At 36.8% G+C, this 21,270-nt stretch overlaps 1 protein-coding gene across 3 annotated transcripts in view; it reads right to left on the reverse strand.

The window, feature by feature from the left end:
• Positions 1-3,350: 3,350 nt before the first annotated feature.
• The window catches only part of SLIT2 (slit guidance ligand 2), a 277,555-nt gene continuing 259,635 nt past the window's right edge, over positions 3,351-21,270 (reverse strand). For all 3 annotated transcript variants that reach the window (XM_082759741.1, XM_082759740.1, XM_082759742.1), the window contains 4 exons: positions 19,251-19,405; positions 12,033-12,321; positions 6,567-6,778; positions 3,351-5,475 (listed from right to left, as the gene is read on the reverse strand). In XM_082759741.1, the coding sequence (XP_082615867.1) occupies positions 5,234-5,475; positions 6,567-6,778; positions 12,033-12,321; positions 19,251-19,405 (898 nt within the window). In that variant the 3' untranslated portion in view covers positions 3,351-5,233. The remainder of the gene's footprint in view (positions 5,476-6,566; positions 6,779-12,032; positions 12,322-19,250; positions 19,406-21,270) is intronic.

Here is a 21,270-nt window from a genome sequence, read left to right on the forward strand (position 1 = left end):
TGTATGTAGTGTGGTATAGGGCAGCTATTGAGGGTACTGAGGCTTGATGTTTAGAGCCAAAGTGGTTTACCTCTGAATGGGAGTGAAATAAAAGCAAGGGGTTGTAAAGACCAGAAAGCATTAGTAAGATCAACATTTTGAAATTAAGCTGTGGATATGGGAGGCAGTTTGAAAGTCCGTTCCCATGGCTGAGCAGAATTCCTGCAGCATGGGTGTCATGCTGCAGAGCTGGAGCATATTTGCTGGGACTGTGGATAGCCAGAAGTCTTGCTGTTCAGTGAGATGACTGTTTTTTCTCAGCTTGACAAATGACACGCAGCACTGACAGAGCACTTCTCCTTTGCTGGCCATCACCCCTACGGACACTGGCCAGAACAGCAGCAGCAGGAACATACCCTCCAACTCTGATTTAATCTCATGAAGCCCAGGAGACTAGTGAATAGAGCTGTTAACTCTCTGTTTGGTTTGCTTTTCCCATCTGTGTTTTATTAAGCTGAGAACAAGATTTATTCACTTTTTTTTTTTCTTTTTTTTTTTTTTTCTTTTTTTTCTTTTTTCTAAACATCAGGAGCTGTTGGTGTCCAAGATGATGGTTGATGTTAAGGTATACATACATAGTTTAACCTGGCTGAGAGCCAAAGAGGCCTGTAATTTCCAGCCTAGACCATTTATTTGCAAAAGGACACAAAATCCCTCTACTCTCAGACATTTCTGAAAGGATGAGCATGAGTACTTTCCGCTCTCCCAGGAACACAATACATAAAGAGCACAGTAAAACAGTAGGCTCTCCAGGATGAGCCAGGCTCTCCAGGCATGCAGGCAAACACTTCACTTTTACTTTACTCCTGACAGCCCCTACATAGTCACAACTACCAGCAATTTTCTGATTTCCACTCCAGGAATCTTAAATAGATTGGAGATACCAGCTCAGTGCATAAATATTTCTTCTAAAAGCCAAGAATCCTGAATGGCTCAGCTGGGGAATTTCACTTTATGGGAACTGAAATTATGTGCCAGGCTCTCCACTGTAAGGTGGGGTAGCTGAAGCACAAGACATTTGCATGCCTGATGAGCTACTGAGAGGATAGTGCTGGCTTCTAAAGGAGAAAGAACCAAAAGATGTGATTTTGAATTGCTTCAAAAAGACGGTTTTCCTCAAACATGGTTAACTCAAGATAGAAAGAACACGTATGAGCTTTTCACAACTGTAAAGAGGTTTCTTTTAAGTACATATGTTTCAAGCAGTGACAGATAAAGCCCCCCAAATCTAGAGCTTCAAAGCAAACAGCCTCTAACATCATTGATGCTTTTCCAAAACTTCTGCGCTTACTCTTCTCAACAAGAAGCTCCTTTCCAAAATGTGCCACTCTCCCCCTCATCTCTTAATCATCACTCATCTCATCAAAACTAACATGATGGATCATCAGGTCTGTCAGATTTGTTGTCTTCTACAAAACCTCTGTATTCTGGTCTTTCCAGGCAAATATCATAACATCATATGAACGTCATACTGACGGTAGCACCTACATAGAGCCCCATCGCTTTACAACGATTCTTGTAATACTAAGCTTTATGGTCCCTCCATATAGCAATAAAAAGTACTTCTCAATACATGGCAAACTTGTTTCAGTACAGGCTAGAAAATAAATTCTCTCTCTTAAAGAGTTTATTCAGAGCTCACCACTGGTTTTCCTAAAACAGCATTGCTATCACTCATATCTGTCTTCCCCAGCAACTTAAGTACAGGCTGCAGGATCTGCTTCTATGTATGACAGTTCCTGTTCAGAACTGACTTCAACATCATTAACAAAATAGCAATGTCTTTTGTTACTTTTTCATTCAAGGAGAATGGTCATTTTTCCATGTCCATTTTTATCATTTGAAATGACAGTGGGAGCAGTGCATGAGCCAGTAATAATTAAGTAGTACCCATGTGCTTTTGCTTTTATAGCTTTTAAGAACATTGGCAGAAAAGGATGGAATCTGTAAGTTTCGTTTCGTTTCGTTTCGTTTCGTTTCATTTCATTTTATTTTATTTTATTTTATTTTATTTTATTTTTTGGTTTCTAATGCAAAAAAGAATTTGTATTAACTGACAGTGAGGAACTTGGTCACTGTACTGAGTCCTAGCCTTCAGATCCAATCCCATTTATTCAATACATTAAAAGCAGGATTTATGTGAGTAATTCCTATGCCAGGCCACAGAATTTAGGAGGGAAACTTCACCCCTGAACACTGTGTTAAAAGCCCCGTATCTCCTCCCTTAGTTATGTGCTTACAGCTAAACTAAAATTGATTATCTATCTATTGAACTAAATTAATTTTCTACTGGGTTAGCTATGCCTAAAGCTACAGTTCCCTCACACTCCCAGTTCCCTTTCAAGGAATATTAGTACAAGGCAGCCCAGTTTTACAGCAATGTTATACAAAATCTGATTTAGGTATCAGGGGTCAGGATGACCCATTCCACTGAGAAATTATGAAGCTGTATTGTGTCGTACACAGCAGAACACCTTGTAGATTCTTAAGGACTTTCAGTGGTGTGAAAATGCAGGGATGCTCAGGTTTCTAAGGTGAACAGACCCACAGTTGGATGTGCCTTATATCCTCCAGAGGGGTACTGTTAGTTGCCAAAAGCTTTTGTTTGTTTTGAAATTAAATTTTAGGTTCTTGTTTGGTTCTGCTTAGGGTCTTGATGGACTTAGGATCAGCATCTGCTAGTATTGCTTGAAAATGAAAGTTCATTTCTCTGTATGAGGACAGAAAGCAGTTGGGCTCCATATACTTGGAATGTTGGCATATATACATGGTATATACTTGGTATATAAGGCATTTTAATTGTACCCAGAAAATATAATCCTGTTTATTCAAGAATGCTACGTAAGTAGTAGTTTGCAAAAATGTCTACTTTTTCCTCAAAGCTTTTAAAAGTTACAGAAGACTATTTCGAATCTAAGGATCAAGAAAGAAGGCCTCATGCCAAAAGCTGTTTCATTAGAGATTGAGACAATTTCTAAGGTAGAATGAGTAAAATAAATACAGAAGTATATGCAAAAATTATATTACAGGAGTGAAATCTGTTTAGGCATCATCCCATCCAATTGCTGAAATTTAAAATATTTTGCCCAAGATTAGTGAATGTGAAGCTCTCTGAAGAAGCAAGCTACTTGCTAAAACAACTCTCAAATTGCCATATGTATAACCATTAAAATGTTAGGATAGACTTAATTTGTCTTTTCATGCAGTGCACTTTATTTATATGTCTTTTATTAATTTTGCTATGAGTTCAGCTGTGTTCATAAGGAACTGACATTCACAGACATTCCTGCTTGTAGGTGTAATAATCCCAAAGTAATTCCTTCTTCAGATTTGAAGCAATGAGTACACTAGAAGTAGGGTTGGGTTTTATTCTTTTTTTTTTTTTTTTTTTTTTTTCCTTTACCAAAGATTCTTTGCAACTACATGTGTTCAATTAAGGGCTGTTAGACAACTTAAACTTCTTAGAAGAATACAAATAAAAGCTGTTAGTGAAGTAAATATCTGTTTAATTTACAAACATCAGTAGCATTACTGATATCAGTCCAAATAAGACAAAGCACACTGCATTACACATGTACATCTAACTTTTTTCTTTTTTTTTGTAAAAAAAGAAATAATAAAATAAAATAAAATTGAAAAAACATCTGCATTTTTACAGGGTACCCTGGGTTTTACTGAGAGAAGAACACAACCCACTATTAATGATTACCAAATCTACATTATAATTTAGCAGCAACATGTTAACATGGGGAACATTAGGGCAGTAAAGTAGTTTTTATTATTTGGGGAAAGTCACAGTTCTTGATCACACAGCCTTCTTTCTTTCTTTCTTTCTTTCTTTCTTTCTTTCTTTCTTTCTTTCTTTCTTTCTTTCTTTCTTTCTTTCTTTCTTTCAAAAAAAGGTAAAGAGCTTCATGGGAATATTAATTTATAAAGGTCTACTTTCTAATGCCATTTTCTACACTCCATCTTATTTTCTGTAAGTACTGTATATAGGGAAAATTAACTTCTCTACAATTGCCATCTAGTGTAAAGACATTTTCTGTCGTACATTACAGGTTCTTGGAAGGTGTCCTGATTATCTGCGGTACGTGAAAACTGCAGATTGTCATCACTTTCAGATTCAGTGACACCAAGTGGTCAGATTCTAAGGGAGAAAGAAAAAGGAAAGGGGAAAGGGAGGAAAAAGCAGACTGAAAACATTTACCCCAAGACGACATGCTACGTTAGTTCTATTGCAAAAAATCCTGATTTTTAAGTCATTTTCTTTAAAAAAAAATACAAAAATACTGGGACAAATATAAATTAATATATATTAAAGCATTGAAAAACAGTAAAAGGGATGGCCTAAAAGGGTTAAGTACAATGTACTTTGATACAATAAATATTTCTCAATGAAACTGAATACTGTATAGAGTTGTTTTAGAACTCATAGAAACAGGAATCCATATTATTACTAATTTATCCATCAATAATCTATTTTTATCATCCCCCAAACATTTATATTACAAAAAAATTAATACTGGAAAAGGGCAGATAAACACTTTTTGTATGCTTCTTTTGCTAACATGCTGACATAAAAGTATACATCATCAGGAGATTGCAGGATTATAGTATATTCTCGTATCTCCCATTTCCCATCCACTAAATGGGACCCCATCTTCTCAAGATGCTTAATAATACCAAAGATAAAATGTATTTCATACAATTGTTATTTCTGTATAATCTGATTCTTTTCACTCATAATGCATCCTCATCCATAGGTAAGTGATTGGTATGATTTGTCAAGACAAAATATACTGATACGAAAGTGAAAAAAAAAAAAGCCTCATGTTCTGGCCAACATTTCATCTCTGAGATGTTAAGTTGAAAGTCAATATGTATAGTGTCAGTATATCTTCAGCATGTTATAAAGAAGAATCCGTGTTAAAAGCAGTTAAGTTTCCCATCACTGTTGCAACGTTACCAGGTCTTTTTATTTTTTTCCTTCAGAGATCCTCTTGGTTATGAGAAGTCTCAGTTCAAGCACTTGAATCTTTTTTCAAATGAAGAAAAAGTCTTTATTCTCATAATAAAAATAAGTCTGTTCTGTAATTTACAATATATTTCAAATATTTCCACTATGAAGCATTAATTAGTCCGACATGGTCAATAAGTATACAACATTTTCAAAAGACAAGTGTGACAGGGACACTTAGGAGGGACAATTTGTACAGCCACACTTCACCACTTTCTCAACCTCATCCACAAATGACGACCCATCAGTGCATTCAAAAGAGTATTTCCGTCTCTTGCTCCTTAGTGGTCCACAGCACTGCCCGGATGAACATCCTCCTTTACATTCTAGTCTCGATACCTTCTTGGTCGTCTGGCACGCAGCATACCCTTGCTGCTTTTGGTAGTAATCTCGGATTCGTTCCCCTCGACAAGAGATTTCTGCAGAAAACAACATTTAAAATAAGAGATACGCTTTTGAGATACAGGTCACAGAAGGGTTGGGATTGCTAAAGAAGATGCTGTGTTTCTAATTGTGGATCGGATTGATATTTTAAAGTTTGACTTAGGCTTCATAATGGGAACTAGTGGTTCTATCAAACATAATTTGATTAATGCTGAGTTTTATTTCCTATACCTCCTATTTTCAGTAAAGTTTATATTATGTATATGTAAACCATAAATACAAAGCTATTACAATGACAAGAAAATTGGAAGCTTAAATCTTTTCCTCTTTTATAAAAATACACATCTTCTGTTCCTACATTGCTAGCAGCTGGTTCTATTTACCATAGGGAAATGTTTCAGAGAGCATGCAATTTAATTTATTAGACCTGGAGTTTAATATTATTCAATCTGTTATTTAATACAAGTTACATTCCACTAACTTCATAAATTACTGAGGTATAAAACCAGCTAAAAATGAGACATCTGTTTAAAGTTCTACAACCATTTTCCTCTCTTCTATTCAGATCTATGTACAATACAAAATAAATGCCATCTGGGGTAAGGGAAAGAGGGAGAGGGAGAGCTTTGATAGACAAAGGAAAAAGAAAAAGGTAGGGGGAAAAGTCATCCTGTTTTCATCCATCTCACCTGCATAATTCGCTGTGATAAATCAGTTGAAGCTGAGAGGTCAAAAGTAGAGTTTGTGATAAAACTAGGAGCAGAATCATTGGATTTGGCTTCTCAGTTGCAGAAGGCAGAAAAACAATAAATACAGAAAGATACAGCAGGTAAAAGGTAGTAGTTAAATATAGTAAAAATGAGTTTCTGAATAAAGGCAAAAAAAAAAGTTTTCACAGAAAAACGTTTGATGAAAAATCTTCAAAACGTAAATAAATTCATGGGAAAAGTTTGATTTTTCTCTCACTGAGATAAAGTCTTATGGTCAAAAAAAAAGCAACAAATGTGTGCATTGTGGGGGAAAAAAAAAGTTGGTAATGTTGTTGACTGTTCATGTTTTAATAAAACAAACCTTTTTTTCTAAGACCAGAACAATAACATGATTTTTAAATTATTATTATTTTTACCTTTATCACAGCTGTCCCCCGTGTATCCGCTGCTGCATTCGCAATATGGTTTCCCAAGTCCTGAAAGCCTGCATTTGCCATGTTTACACCTGATGGATTGGCAGGGGTTAAACAGCATTTCGTCTTCATCACAGAGGACTCCCCCATGTCCCTGCAGGCATTTACAACTGTATGAAAATGCATTGATTGGCAAGCAGGTACCATGCACACATCTACAGGGGAAACAAGCCCAAGAGAATAAAAATAAATTATTCATCAAAGTTCAGGCTAAGCAACATTAACTACAAATACTTTGGACTGTACTCAGAAGAAATTGCTTTTTTTTTTTTTTCTAATGGACTTTTTCAGTGAGATGCAGTGAAGTGGTTTATAAGCTTCTTATAATTGGTACACAAAACAAGCTGCAGTACAGAACTCTGTCTCACCAGAAAACAACCGCTGTAGATGTGTTATGGAAGAATTTTATAGTCCACAGTTATTAAATTCAGCATTTCCTGTCTACCTAAATTTATAGCATGCTTTCAAGAACATGGCAAGATCAAACCCAAATGTAATCCATTAGAATTAAGTAGAGAAAACGATACTCACCTGAAATTCTGTTATAATTTCTAAAAGCATATTGTCACTCATGAAACATGGGGCTCCCAGCACGAAGGCAGATCAGATACTTCCTAGCTAAAACTTTTCCAAGCAATGGCAATTTCAAAGCTGAACAAGTGTCCCAACCCACCCTCCCCCCCATCAAATGTATTAGTCTGCTTTGAAGACTGCCATTGGCATGGTCATGTAACGTATGAACCAGGTCTTCACTAAAGGCTGGCAGTATTCATCTAGTATTTGTGTCAAAACTCACACTAGATGAAGTTGCATATTATCAGGTCTCACCCAAATGATTTAAACTAGCTACCCTCTCCATTGGGCTGTTGTAAACATTTGTGGCAGGCTCAAATTTGTTGTTAGACAAAAAAGCTGTCAGTTAATCTGCACCTTTTAAGTTCTGATTGTACAGTATGGGAACACACAGCTAGTCTTACTTCTCAGAGAGAGGTGGAGTTTCCCAAATTGTTTCCAATGTTTCTTAGGAAAGATATCTAATTACCTGTTCCTAGGTGTAAGCTGAGGATTAGGGAAACTGATCTTCTGAAAACATCACCAAAGACTTGCAATAATAACACTTCCCTTTGTTCATTTGGTGGCATAAGGTCTATAAATTTCTTCCTAGAAATAATGTCATTTCCTTTAACTGCTGCCTCACACAAGTTTTCTATGTACTGTTTTGTAAGGAGACAGCAAAGATTCCTCTGCAGGAAGGATCCTGATACTCAAGCTCATGGTCACTGTAATGTTTCTCTGTACTGTAAGATCCCAAGCCCACAGACTCCTTAGCAGTTTCTGGCAGCCACGTAAATAAGTAAATAAATGAAAAGCTTTGGATGAAAAAACAAAACAAAACAAAACAAAACAAAATCAATCTAAAAAAAAATACTTTGTTTTGGTTTGGAAGATAAAGAAAAAAAATATATAAAATGTCATTTCATAGTAAAAGAAGAGTTCTGGTAAGAACATCTCATTTTTAAATTTTTTAGATAACAGTATTTCTGGAAGCTTTTTCCTTTGTACTCTACTCCTTTAGTACAGTAAGAATTTTGGTAAAATTGAAAAGAATCCACAAAACATTTTAAGTCAGACAAACTTGAATTAAAAAAGCTATTAAAAACCTGTTTCAATTTATAAATGTCACCAAGTTCCAGTCATCAATGATAGTTACATTACAATTCTCTATCTGTACCCTTTATTCTGTCCAAGCACTTTAGCAAGGTATTAACTAGAAGGAAAAAGAGTATGGGAAGACATTCTCAACACAAGGTATTCAAATGGCGCAACACACAGCCTCCATCTGCATATTGAGTTTGGGATTAAACACTGCAAATATGAAATTTAACTAGTAGTTTAAGCACCTCCAAGTTCCTCATTATGCAAGAGTGTAATTCTCAATGAATTATGTTCCCTAAAAAATTCCAAATTGTACCTGTGGTTGAGTTCTGATATTCCAAGACTCAGATAAGCAACTAAAAACTGAAGGCTTAGACAGCATCATAAAGCAGCTAGCTTTCATTTAGTTTTCCTCATGTGTAGCATTAGATCTGTTCACCACTTACAAAACCAACACTTTCAGGACATCTGATTTATGAAGCTACTCAGGCAACACTGATATCATGTCATACTCTATGGAGGCTGTTTTATATATCAAAGCAATCTGTGTCAGGATCTTTGGTAAAATTCTTCTTGACTTAAAGATGATTAAATCTTAGCTAATGCCAGATCTTTTACTTTTGCTTCCACCTGTTCTTTGAAGAATTTCATTAAAAAAAATTCATCTTCAGACTGTACTGCAAGGAACATCAAGCTAAGTGCAAACTCTCAGGCACAGTTTCAGCTTATCTAATTTTAGGTACCTATGTCAGGCACTCGTTAGATTTGTAATTGCCATAGGCTCCCCACACACTCATGAAGAAAAACAAGCTTATCCATAAGGTGATTAGACCACTTGAGTTCTAATTTACTCTTCAGAAATGTGTTTCTTCCTTTAGCAACTATCGAGCAAACTTTGGTCACTTTGTTCCTAACTCAAGCAACTTGATTTACGTAAAATAAATCAAAGTCCTAAGCTTTTTATGGTGTGCAAGGATCTCTAAAAGATCTCCTACATTTTCAAAACAGAGATCATAGTAGTAACTTTGTTTCTCAGAAAAAGTGGAACATCATATTGTACTAAGCAGACAAAATACACCTATTCGATAGGCAGGATTTATAGGTGCATCAAGAAATCAAATTCTGCAGAAGCTAAAGAACAGAAACCACCTTCATTCCAAATAAAGAATTGTGGTTTGGCTTTTTCTGCTAAAAGCTCACAGCACTATATACAACTGAAACAAAAACAATACTTGCAAGAGCTAACAAAATACTAATATTGTGCTCACTTAATTGCATCCATGAAAGAAATTCCAAATTGTATGTTTCTGATACTTGCCAAGTTTTGTAATTCACAGCAAGAAGTATTCAGTTTGGGTATAGATGCATATAGTTGTAAGAATCTATATATAACACTAGTTATATATACTACACACTAGTGGTGTTCCCCAGGGCTCACTGCTGGGGCCAGTCCTCTTTAATATCTTTATTGATGATCTGGATGAGTGGATTGTGTGCACCCTCAGTAAGTTTGCAGATGACACCAAGATAGGTGTGTATGTCGATCTGCCCGAGGGTAGGAAGGCTCTGCAGGAGGATCTGGATAGGCTGCACCGATGGGCTGAGGCCAACTGTATGAAGTTCAACAAGGCCAAGTGCCGGATCCTGCACCTGGGGCACAACAACCCCAAGCAGAGCTACAGGCTGGGAGATGAGTGGTTGGAAAGCTGCCAGGCAGAGAAGGACCTGAGAGTATTGGTAGATAGTCAGCTGAATATGAGCCAGCAGTGTGCTCAGGTGGCCAAGAAGGCCAACGGCATCCTGGCTTGTATAAGAAGCAGCATGGCCAGCAGGTCTAGGGAAGTGATTGTCCCCCTGTACTCAGCTCTGGTGAGGCCACACCTTGAGGACTGTGTTCAGTTTTGGGCCCTCGCTACAAGAAGGACATGGAGGTGCCCAAGAGAGTCCAGAGAAGGGCAACAAAGCTGGTGAGGGGTCTGGAGAACAAGTCTTACAAGGAGCAGCACAGGGAGCTGGGGTTGTTCAGCCTGGAGAAAAGGAGGCTCAGGGACGACCTTATTGCTCTCTACAGGTACATTAAAGGAGGCTGTAGTGAGGTGGGGATTGGTCTATTCTCCCACGTGCCTGGCAACAGGATGAGGGGGAATGGGCTAAAGTTGCACCAGGGGAGTTTTAGGTTGGATATTAGGAAAAACTTCTTTACCGAAAGGGTTGTGAGGCATTGGAAGGGGCTGCCTAGGGAAGTGGTCGATTCACTGTCCCTGGAGGTCTTTAAAAGACGTTTAGATGTTGAGCTTCGTGATATGGTTTAGTGGAGGACTTGTTAGTGTTAGGTCAGAGGTTAGACTAAGTGATCTTGGAGGTCTCTTCCAACCTAGATGATTCTGTGATTCTGTAGTTTTTCAAGGATACTTCAAAGAAATTATCTGGATTCTCTTATTATAGAACTTAATGGTACAGATCCTTATTTTTGACTCCCAAGGTATAAAATAGATGTGATAGACAATGCATTTATATTTTTTAACCTGCTGTGACTTTCTTTCTTTCTTTCTTAAGCAACTGTAAAAGTGAACAGTGTAAGAAAGAAGATTCATAGACAATGAAGTGCTACAATGATATGCCTCAAAATTTCACTGCTATGGCTCTGGGAAGAGTTCAAAACCCAATAGTACTGAAATAGTCCATAACCAATGTAAACAAAGCATGCTAACTAGTGTATAAAGCTTTAAAAGGTCAGACTCTCAACACACACTCAGTCAAAAGATTACTTAAACGTAACTTTATATTGGAGTCAAAATTTGCCTTATTAGAATGTCCTAGCAAACTCAGACACTGGTCCTCAAAAGCCAAAAACTATGTACGCCAGACCACTAAAAAAAGTCCAGGTCAGACTACTTTACCATTGGGAAAAAAGAAAAAAAAAAAAAAAAAAAAAAAAGGCATTTGCCAAACTGCAGTAAGGACAGTGGGACAGTGGTAAGGGTAGACAGAATGGTATCTTTGTTGTGCATGACCAACACAACCTGAAGTACACTGAACTTCTGAAGTTTCTGATCTTCTTGTGCTGGGAGATCATGAGCCAAGAAATTTTACTTGTCTCTGTAGCAAATCGAAAAGATAAATACACATACATATAAATACTTTCATATCTCTATATAGATACACACACATATATACATGACCCTCTCTATAAACATAGATAAAATGTCCAACATAAAACGTTCTTTTAAGTCTACAAAAATAATTAGCGCACACACACTTAAACAAAAGTTTACCACAAAGGTAGAAATCTATTTTTCAGCCAAAACATGTGGTATTGTGGAAATATGAAACTGTTAGATACATCCATTGTATCAAGTTTTTACTACACTTTAATATTTTTTTTTCATTTGCAAATTCTTTAAAATTATTTTTGTGTTAAGTATCATACCAATAGTTGCACTTGCATTACAATAATTCATTACATAACAAGCCAGTACAGAAGTATGTTAGAGCACAGACTCCAATCATATCCCATGTTAAGGCTTTAGGCAGAACTACACTGTGAGGTGTGTATCTTCTCCCCTAAACAGGGAACTTTTTCATTAAGTTTATGGAAAGAATACACTATAATTTGGATGCTGTTTTCACTTTTACATGTTCAGTATATTTTGTTTCTTGTTGAAAGAAAGTGTGAACTTTTATGAAAAAATATACATAAGAGGATAATTGTATGCATATTACACTATTGTTCTGTTTTGAGGAAGGACATACTTATTTCCGAGACATGGATCATTAGTTTGTTGATCACAGAGGGGTCCAGTCCATCCTCCTTCACACTCACAGGAAAAGCCTGACTGGCTGGTAGCATGGCATGTTCCATGCACACAAACTTTCTTGTGACAAGGCTCACAACCTGGCAGAATTCCCACTTGCAGTGGCACATTTCTGAAGTCCTGGAGTTCACTGTTGATATACAGATTACGGATGCAACCATGGAAACTTGTGCCATTCTGGCCTGGAGACTGGCGTAAAGCTGCAATGTTATTTTTCACAGGCATGCCTAGGAAATGAACAATAGCAAATAATCAATACATTTTTGGTACTGTTTTCTACACCATTTTCCCTATTTTTTAATACATTAAAATTTTATATACTTATTCCTAATTAATTCTGTGCAGATATTCAGCCTACAACAATGTGCAATGAGCTAGCATTTGGAAAATGTCCTTTGTCAAGCATGCGTGAAAACCAACTCTAAAACTGTAAGTCTTTAGCTCCAACTGGATATAGAAGTTCATACAGGAAGCTCACAACTGTGAAAAGGTTTGGGTACATGACTGTTTTTGACGTAATGCAAGTAAGTCTAAGACAGTACATAGTGTCTGAATCTTGAAAAAAACAAAATTGTAAAAATTTAGCATTTTACAAAAATTATGCACCAACTGCTAAGATGCTCAAATCCAGAAGAATTTAGTAGGGCCAGGTCATCAATTTGGAGCTGGCATACACATTTCGAATGTGAAATTTTGCTAGTTAATATGCTTTAAAAGAAAAGCTCAAGTGGGGGAGGTTTCATTACTTTCAAAAATACTTCCGTTCATCGTGCCCTGAAAGAAGATTAATAAAAAAGCCACTCATAGTTTGTTATTATCATTGCAATCAAAGATAGACAATAATAACAATAATTCAATATAAAAATACTTATTTGTAGATATTTCTAGGTAGTGCAAATGATCATTATTTTCAGAATATTTCCTTTGTTGTAGTCTATAATTGTAAGAGATGGAACTGGAGCAAGAGTCACACATACGTAATTTAGTTATCATTCCTTTGGGTTACTTTAATAATTTATGACAATTCAGACAAACACTACTCTTAAACATTTTTTCCTTCTAAAAATAAAGGTTTTTCTCCTATTATTCTGCCTTTCTATTTTTTTAAACTTATTGCCAACATTTTGCCCTATATTAATTAGTCCTTAAGACATTAAATTCAAATAATTAATGCACAAATCTTCAGTGCCTCCTGAGACTAATAAGTAAAGGAAATAAGAAGAGATTGGACTGTGAACTTAGGCACATGGTCTGAACTTTTGGGTAGACCTGTGCGGTGTCAAGAGTTGGACTTGATGATCCTTAAGGGTCCCTTCCAACTCAGGATATTCTATGATTCTATGATTCTATGAAATCAAAGTGTATTGAGCACTAAAAAAAATTTGGTTACCTGAAAACAAATATGTTTGTTAGCTGCAGATGTGAATTCATAGGCAAAATTAACAGTTTAAATTCTGGTACTTAGTAAGATAACAACCAGAGAAAGATCTAATGTTCTGCATTGTTGCTCATTAACCCTGTAAACTTCTAATGTTTTATAAAGTTACTCAGAATGAACAGTTAAGAGTACTGTGGAATGGCTGTGCAACTGAATGAAGGAGACCTGCCTTTCATTTACATGTTATTATAATTTCATTGGGCTATTCTACAGTTATTATAGGAATTAATAATATTCTATCTATACTGCTTAAGGCTTAATCTTCTCTGATCTTATCACCTAAGTAAAACAGGCTTAGGACAATTATATTAAAGGACTCAGACTGCAAACAATCATTAATATCCATTTCCTCAAAACTATTTGCTGTATTTCCAAAATTCAGAGTTAAGGCAAAGTCATCATGGACTCTTAACCCCAAAGTTTACCTTGAAAGTAACGCTCAGCAAACATTTAGGCATATGACTTGAGGCACCTAATAGGCGAATAGGTACACTGAATTTATCCATTGCAAACTAAGTACATTAACGCAATGCTAAACTAGATATATTCAAGTATCAGGAATTTTAGATATGACTTCTGGGAAGCATATAAGAATATATCACACAATATAATATGAGGTATATGACATACGTTTCAGAGAATTTTTTTCCTATGTTCTCTAATGCAGAAGACACTTTGAAACATATATGCAAGCTTTTAGCCTGTACAGTTTATACTTCTAGCAAGTTAGCAAGTGTTAGAAGACCAAAATGTGTGCAAATGATTCTCCTTTTCTTTAGAAATATTTCTTTGACAATTTTTAGACAAAAGTTCTTTATCGTTTGGGAAAGAACTGACATTGAAATGATGCAGACATATTTCAGCTGTATTATCTGAAAGGTAAAAAAGCAGCTTTGGCATTGCCCCTCCTTTCCACCCTCCTTTATGCTTTTGGTCACAGAACCTTCTACAGGTAAATTACCAAATCTACTGCCCAAGGAGGCAGATAGTAAGGGCTCTATTAAGTAACAGGTATACAATAATACTGTCAAAATAAAGGACACACAGAAGGATACAGAGAAGGCAGAATTACTGAACGCCTTCTTTGCTTCAATCTTCATTGCAAAGACCAGCCCTCAGGAATCTCTGACCTTAGAGACAAGGGCGGAAGTCTGGAGAAAGGAGACCTTTTTCTAGGTCAATGAGGATCAGGTCAGAGATCTCTTAGGCAAATTTGACACTCACAAATCCATGGGCCCAGATGGGAATGCATCCACAAGTGCTGAGGGAGCTCACAGATGTTATTGCTAGGCCGCTCTCCATCACCTTTGAAAGGTTGTGGATAACAGAAGAGGTGCCTGAGTACTAGAAGAAAACCCCTGTCACCCCAGTCTTCAAAAAGGGCAAGAAGGAGGACCCAGGAAACTACAAACCAGTCAGCCTCACCTCCATCCCTGGAAAGGTGATGGAGTCACTCATCCTGGTGGTCATCTCCAAGCATGTGAAGGATAAAAAAGAATAGCCAGCATGGGTTCACCAAGGGGGCATCATGCTTGACAAAACTGATAGCCTTCTATGATGGAATGACTAGCTGGGTGTATGGGGGGAGAGCAGTGGATATTGTCTACCTTCGTTTCAATAAGGCTTTTGACATATAATATCCTCATAGGCAAGCTCGGGAAGTGTGGGATGGATGAATGGACAGTGAGTTGGATTGATAATTGTCTGGATGGCAGAGCTCAGAAGGTTGTGATCAGTGGCACTGAGTTTACTCGAAGGCCTGTAGCTAGCAGTGTCCCGCAGGTGTCCGTACTCGGTCTAGTCCTGTTCAACTTACTCATCACTGACCTGGACAATGGAACAGATTGCACCCTCAGCAAGTCTGTGGATGACACAAAGCTGGAAAGAGTGGCTTATACGCGAGAGGACTGTGCTGCCATTCAGAGAGACCTCAACAACTGGAGTTCTGGGCCATGAGGAACCTCATGAAGTTCAACAAAAGCAAATGCAGGGTCCCGCACCTAGGGAGGAATAACCCCATGAACCAGTACAGGTTGGGAGCTGACCTGCTGGAAAGCAGCCCTGCAGAGAAGGACCTGGGAGTCCTGGTGGACAGCAGGTTAACCATGAGCCAGCGTTGTGACCTTGTGGCCAAGAGGACCAGTGGTATCCATGAGTGATTAGGAAGAGTATTGCCAGCAGGTTGAGGGAAGTGATCCTGCACCTCTACTCAGCCTGGTGAGGTCTCACCTGGAGTATTGTGTCCAGTTCTGGGCTCCCCAGTATAAGAGGGACATGGAGCTACTGGAGCAAGTCTGGCAGAGGGCTACAAAGATGATTATGGCACTGGAGCATGTGTCATATGAGGAGAGGCTGAGGGAGCTGGGCCTGTTTAGCTTGGAGAAGAAAAGACTGAGAGGGAAGCTTATCAATGTATTCAAATATCTGTAGTGCGGTTGTCAAGATAATGAGGCTGGACTCTTTTCAGTGGTGCTCAGTGACAGGACAAGAGGCAACAGGCACAAACTGAAACACAAGAAGATCCATCTGAATATGAGAAGACATTTCTTTACTGTAAGGGTGACAAAACACTGGAAAAGGTTTCCCAGAGAGGTTGTGGAGTCTCCATTCTTTGGAGATATTCAAAACCTGCCTGGATGCTATCCTGTGCAACACGCACTAGGTGACCCTACTTGGCAGGGGGGTTGGACCAGATGATCTCCAGAGGTCCCTTCCAACCTCAACCTTTCTGTGTGATTCTGTGAAACTAAGCATCTCATTAAGAAGCTGTTAGAGCAGAGCAGCTGCAAATGAAAAGCAGCTGATGCCTTACCTGTGTCAGAAATAGCAACTTCTGTGAAACAAGATGTCACTCTCAACTAGTAAAATATGCTCTAATTTCTGAAAGTAGAATATGAATTATCAGTGAAGCCTGATGAAGAGAGAAGAAAGTTTCTCCCATTAGACTTCTTACCGAAAGCCATAGACTTTCAGTAAGATTTATTGTGATCTATTATAGAAAGACTGAAAAATATCTAGTGTGTGGTCTGACCTCAAAAGAGAGCCACAGAGTTGGAAAAAATGTCACACAAACAAAGGTAAAAATTGATTACCCTCCTTTCTGTAAAAAATAGATTAAATTATCCCCTTCCTAACCAACCAAAATAATCGTGACCCAAGAATAGCTTTGTCAGAAGACAGAAAGAGAGAGAGAGAGAGAGACAGAGAGAGAGAGAGAGAACCATACAAGGACTTGCTGTCAAGTCTGAATTTCATTCATCCTGCCAGCTGAGGTGATGCTTACCAGAAATGCCATTTTAACAGAAAGGTGATAAGAGTAAGTGTAAGCTACATGATGATATAGGTGTCAAACTAAGACTTTGGCAAAGATAAGAATACTGCATAAAATTCTAGTGAGAATTTGAGTTCTTAACTGAAGGAAATGTGTGATCAAATTCTTTAAAAATTCTACATAGATTTGGGTACAAAAAAAAAAAAATGAATGAATCTCAAAAAGATGAGTAACATAAAAATGCAAGAGTGAAACTTAACAACTTAACCATTTGGAAAACTTTAAGAAGATAAATATGAAAACATAAGGAACATAAAAGCTTTGTTTTTTTTCTTCATCTTGTAATAACACACTTCTAATAGTGGTTTTCATTCTGTTTTAGACCAACATTTTCTACAATAGCTGAAAGTATTTTTCTGCTTGGAGCCTGAATGTGAAGAACAGAAATAGAGGGAATGCAGGACATCTCTAAAGCATATGCTTCATGATGAAGAAAACTTCTGCTCTTAGGAATCAGACCACAGTAGGAAATGATCATTTCTGAAAATAATTTCTTTTGATGCAGATTAATGTGATTCTTCTAATGGAGACACAGACCTGCAAGGTGAAGATGCAAGGAAGAGAACCATATGTCAGAAATCAACAAGTAAGTGTTACTACTAAATGTTTGTACTTGGCATTTCATTAAAAGTTGCCTACAACAGACAGGGAAATCATTCTGTACTAATCTTAATTTTCAAGAAGTTGTAAAATTGGTCTTAGCAGTCATTAAACAACAAATGGATGTTGACAATAAAGTAAGGAAGCACATAGTGTCTTCTGAGAATATAGGACCATCTCTCCTTCTAAAAAATGTGACACAGAACACTGTGTAAATAACACTACAGAAATAATTCAAGTGGAAAAATAGATACACTTCCACAACACAATCCTCCTTTGAAGATGTGTGATACAAGGCAATTTTAAAGGCAAAACATATATTTCATTACACCAATTATTTTCTTTGCTGGTATGAGGAGCAATGAGTAATATTGAATTTTATCTTGTACTTCTTTTCATCTTAGACAGAAGGAGGCAATGACCAAATCCAAAAAGATGTGACAAAAAACCTGAAGTATTTCAAAGAAACAGTGGTGATTTTTAGAGACAAAACTCATCCTTCATCACTTGCGACTGAGGCACTTGTTTCTCTGTTTTTATAGGAGAAACAGACTATTCTTGATCAGAATGAAAGTTTGTCTGTTTGTCTTTCCCATTACAAATAAATCTAAGAAGCTGCCTTGAGGTCTTCTGTATTTAGAATAATTGGAATATTTAGAAAGAAGATAAATTTGACAGAGAAAATAGGTGACTGATGAGCATATTATTGGTATCATAACCTTTTTTTTTGCAGAGTGAACACGCTCAAGTCAAAAAAATTTAGACACAAAAGAGTTCTTAAGAATTGGACAACAATAAAATGATTAAGACAAAGAAAGTATGTATTCTTCTTACAGAAAGAACAGGTCAGAAGGAGACTCCTTTGATGTCTCCCGTAAGAGTGTGAGGTTAAACTAAGTAGAAGTTGAAGACTGGTAGAAGATTTACACTATTTAACAACTATGCTGAAGCTCTGATCATTAAGAATGACACCTGCTACCCAGGATGGTGAGAAGGCACAAAATGGTGGCCGAAGTTTTTGACTCAACCTAGGTTATGCAGGCCCATCAAAAATTCAGAAAAAACTGCTGTTTAAAAATGTGCTTGAATCCATAGTTCTATACAGTAAATCGCAGAAAATAATCAGTAATGTTCTGTGTTTATCTATAACATAATATCAGTTTTACTGAAAGAATGATTTCTTCTCAAACCAAACCAAAAATCTCCCCAAAGAACCTTGCCACATACTGTATGGCAACTTTCCAGTCCCTTCCCTTCTTACCAAACCAAATAACCACTAATTCTTATCAGCCCTAAGAAATAAGATCTGAAGACAGAAATTATACTTCAAGACTTTATACTTTGCTATCATTTCCTGCAGATACCTGTACAGTGAAATAGAAATGCAAAACATGACCAAAACAGAATGCTACTATTCTACACTTTCTGAATAGGTGTTACTGAATCTTCGGATAGCTAAATGATGTACATTTCTTCATTACAATAAAAATGTTCATTACAATGAGCAGTAGAAAATCACAGAATTTTGCAGTTGGCATCACATATCCATACTGATTAAATAGCAACATATACAGTTTATGGGGACATGCTTTATTTTTCAACTAAATTTAAAGTATAAGGGCATTTATTTTTAGAGTACTAGCCAATCTTCCACTACTATTTGTTAAAATTGAAACTATTTAGATCAACTGCTCAAAATTCATTTTAAGATGTTACCTCAATGAATAAGTCTCTTACTATGTAGTTATTAATGTATATTACCAGACTAAATTAGCTGATTCTCTTACCTCCTACATACAGCGGAGAGTCAAAATTTAGAGTGGACTGCTTGGACAAATTGGTAATTATCTTGGGGCTTCCTCCATCAACAGACAAAGACAGAATCTGATCCATGGCTAGCAGCTCCACAATGTGGAAATTTCCATCATTAATAGTTTCCACACTGAAAAATAAATAATATACATTTAATTCTGGTTAGAACCATTCTGATTTTCTTTCACTTTAATTGTTAATACAACTTCAGAACAAAACTTCTCCAGGAGTACAGTTTCTGGAAAACTAGATTGTACTAGGACACACAGGCATGCATAAGAGCCAATACAATGTTATACTCCTTCAATATCACTCTATTAGTAATATGTATTGTAGTTATTAATAGCCACTTTTCATTGTCATTCCTGTCCTCATCAAATCATGAACTGTGAAAATACAGATGATATTCTAAACATGAGTTGAAATACATTTACTAGGCAGAAAGCCAAACACAAAAACAGTTTGTATTTCCTATACAACAATGTGATTTTTCAATATATGTGTGTGTGTATCCTACATGTTGCAAGGTAGTGAGTTTACATATTCTGCTCTGAGTTGACTCCAGCAATATATAAACCTATAGTTTAATGGAATATGGAACAACATCTAACTTTAGGCCTGCCAGAGAAAATCACAGCATTGGTCTGGGCAGCTCTACCGATGCTAGCAATAAGATAATTTGTAGTGTTTATTAGGCCTGGTTATTTCTGTGTTCAGTTTCTGGCTTGTACTGTGAATGTCGTGGTGTTTTTGTTGTTGCTGTTGTTTTGCCTATGTATACCATTTCCTTCTGCTTACTAACAAGATACGAACCCACTATCAGGAGAATGCCTGAAATGTTTCATACAGAGAAGGCTTTCTTCAAGCGTGGTACTTATGCTGTGCAAGGACAAACCTACACATTAATGTTACTAAGTACAAGAAATGTCTGTCTGTACTTATCAGCTTCAATAGTACAGCAAATATTTAAGTGCAGGGTAGCTACTCTGCACTTGAGCACAGTTTAGGTACATCAGAGAAGTAAGTCTCTGAATTGAGTAGTTCCAGGTCTTAATACATCATAATACTTGTTTTACTTCTAGCCCATTTTTAACTGAAGAGTTAAGAGCTGAATGTATGACTGTATGGAAGTTATGACAATGAGCTGTAGCCCAGAGACCAGACATAGCCATTCGCATGGCAGCATCAGATAGAATGCCATCAGATAGGTTAGCTTAAGCCTTTGAAATGTAAATTAAATGAACCAATTGCATGATGTTAGGCTGAGATGGACAATCATACAGACAGTGAGCTCTTCTTATTACAAAATCAGTATAGAGGAAAAGGATTATCTTGCTAAATCTCTAGGAAAAAATCAAACAAATTACCTTATAACATCTTTAATGATGTATCTACCGATGCTAGCAATAAGATAATTTGTAGTGTTTATTAGGCCTGGTTATTTCTGTAATTTTTCTAAATTACAAAATCTTTCTAATTTTAATTAACCTAACTGCTTTTGCCCTGCAACAGATCAGATGCACTCTGATCTGAGTCGTTTACAGCTGTGATACATTAAGCTGCTTCTTAGCTATTTATTACTAACTTCAGCTATGTAGACAAGCCCAGATGCATATGGATATAAGATCTGCATAGCAGCATGCAAGTTTTAGGTAAGCTGAGCTCTACATGAAAGGACAAACACACAATGAAGACACTGGCAGAATAAGCAGTTTTTGAGAATGGGCAGGAGGGCAGACCGCCTGAGAGTTTCAATGTGGGGAAGAAAAAGGTGGAGTTTATCATTCCTAAAGAGTATGGTCTATTCAAATCATTAGAGGTTGCTTGCTGTGGTCGAGCAATAAGAAAAGTGCCAGGATAAATTTAACACATTTCAATGAATCCAGTTAAAAAATAAAAAAATTGTTACAAGAATTAAAATTGGATATGACTTTTTGGCTCAAGTAAACAAGAAGCCCAGATATAATGTTCTTATTCCAAGGCAACTTATGTTAG

Source organism: Aythya marila, assembly GCF_965140915.1.
Source record: "Aythya marila genome assembly, chromosome: 4".
In the NCBI taxonomy this organism is placed as follows: Eukaryota; Metazoa; Chordata; class Aves; order Anseriformes; family Anatidae; genus Aythya; species Aythya marila.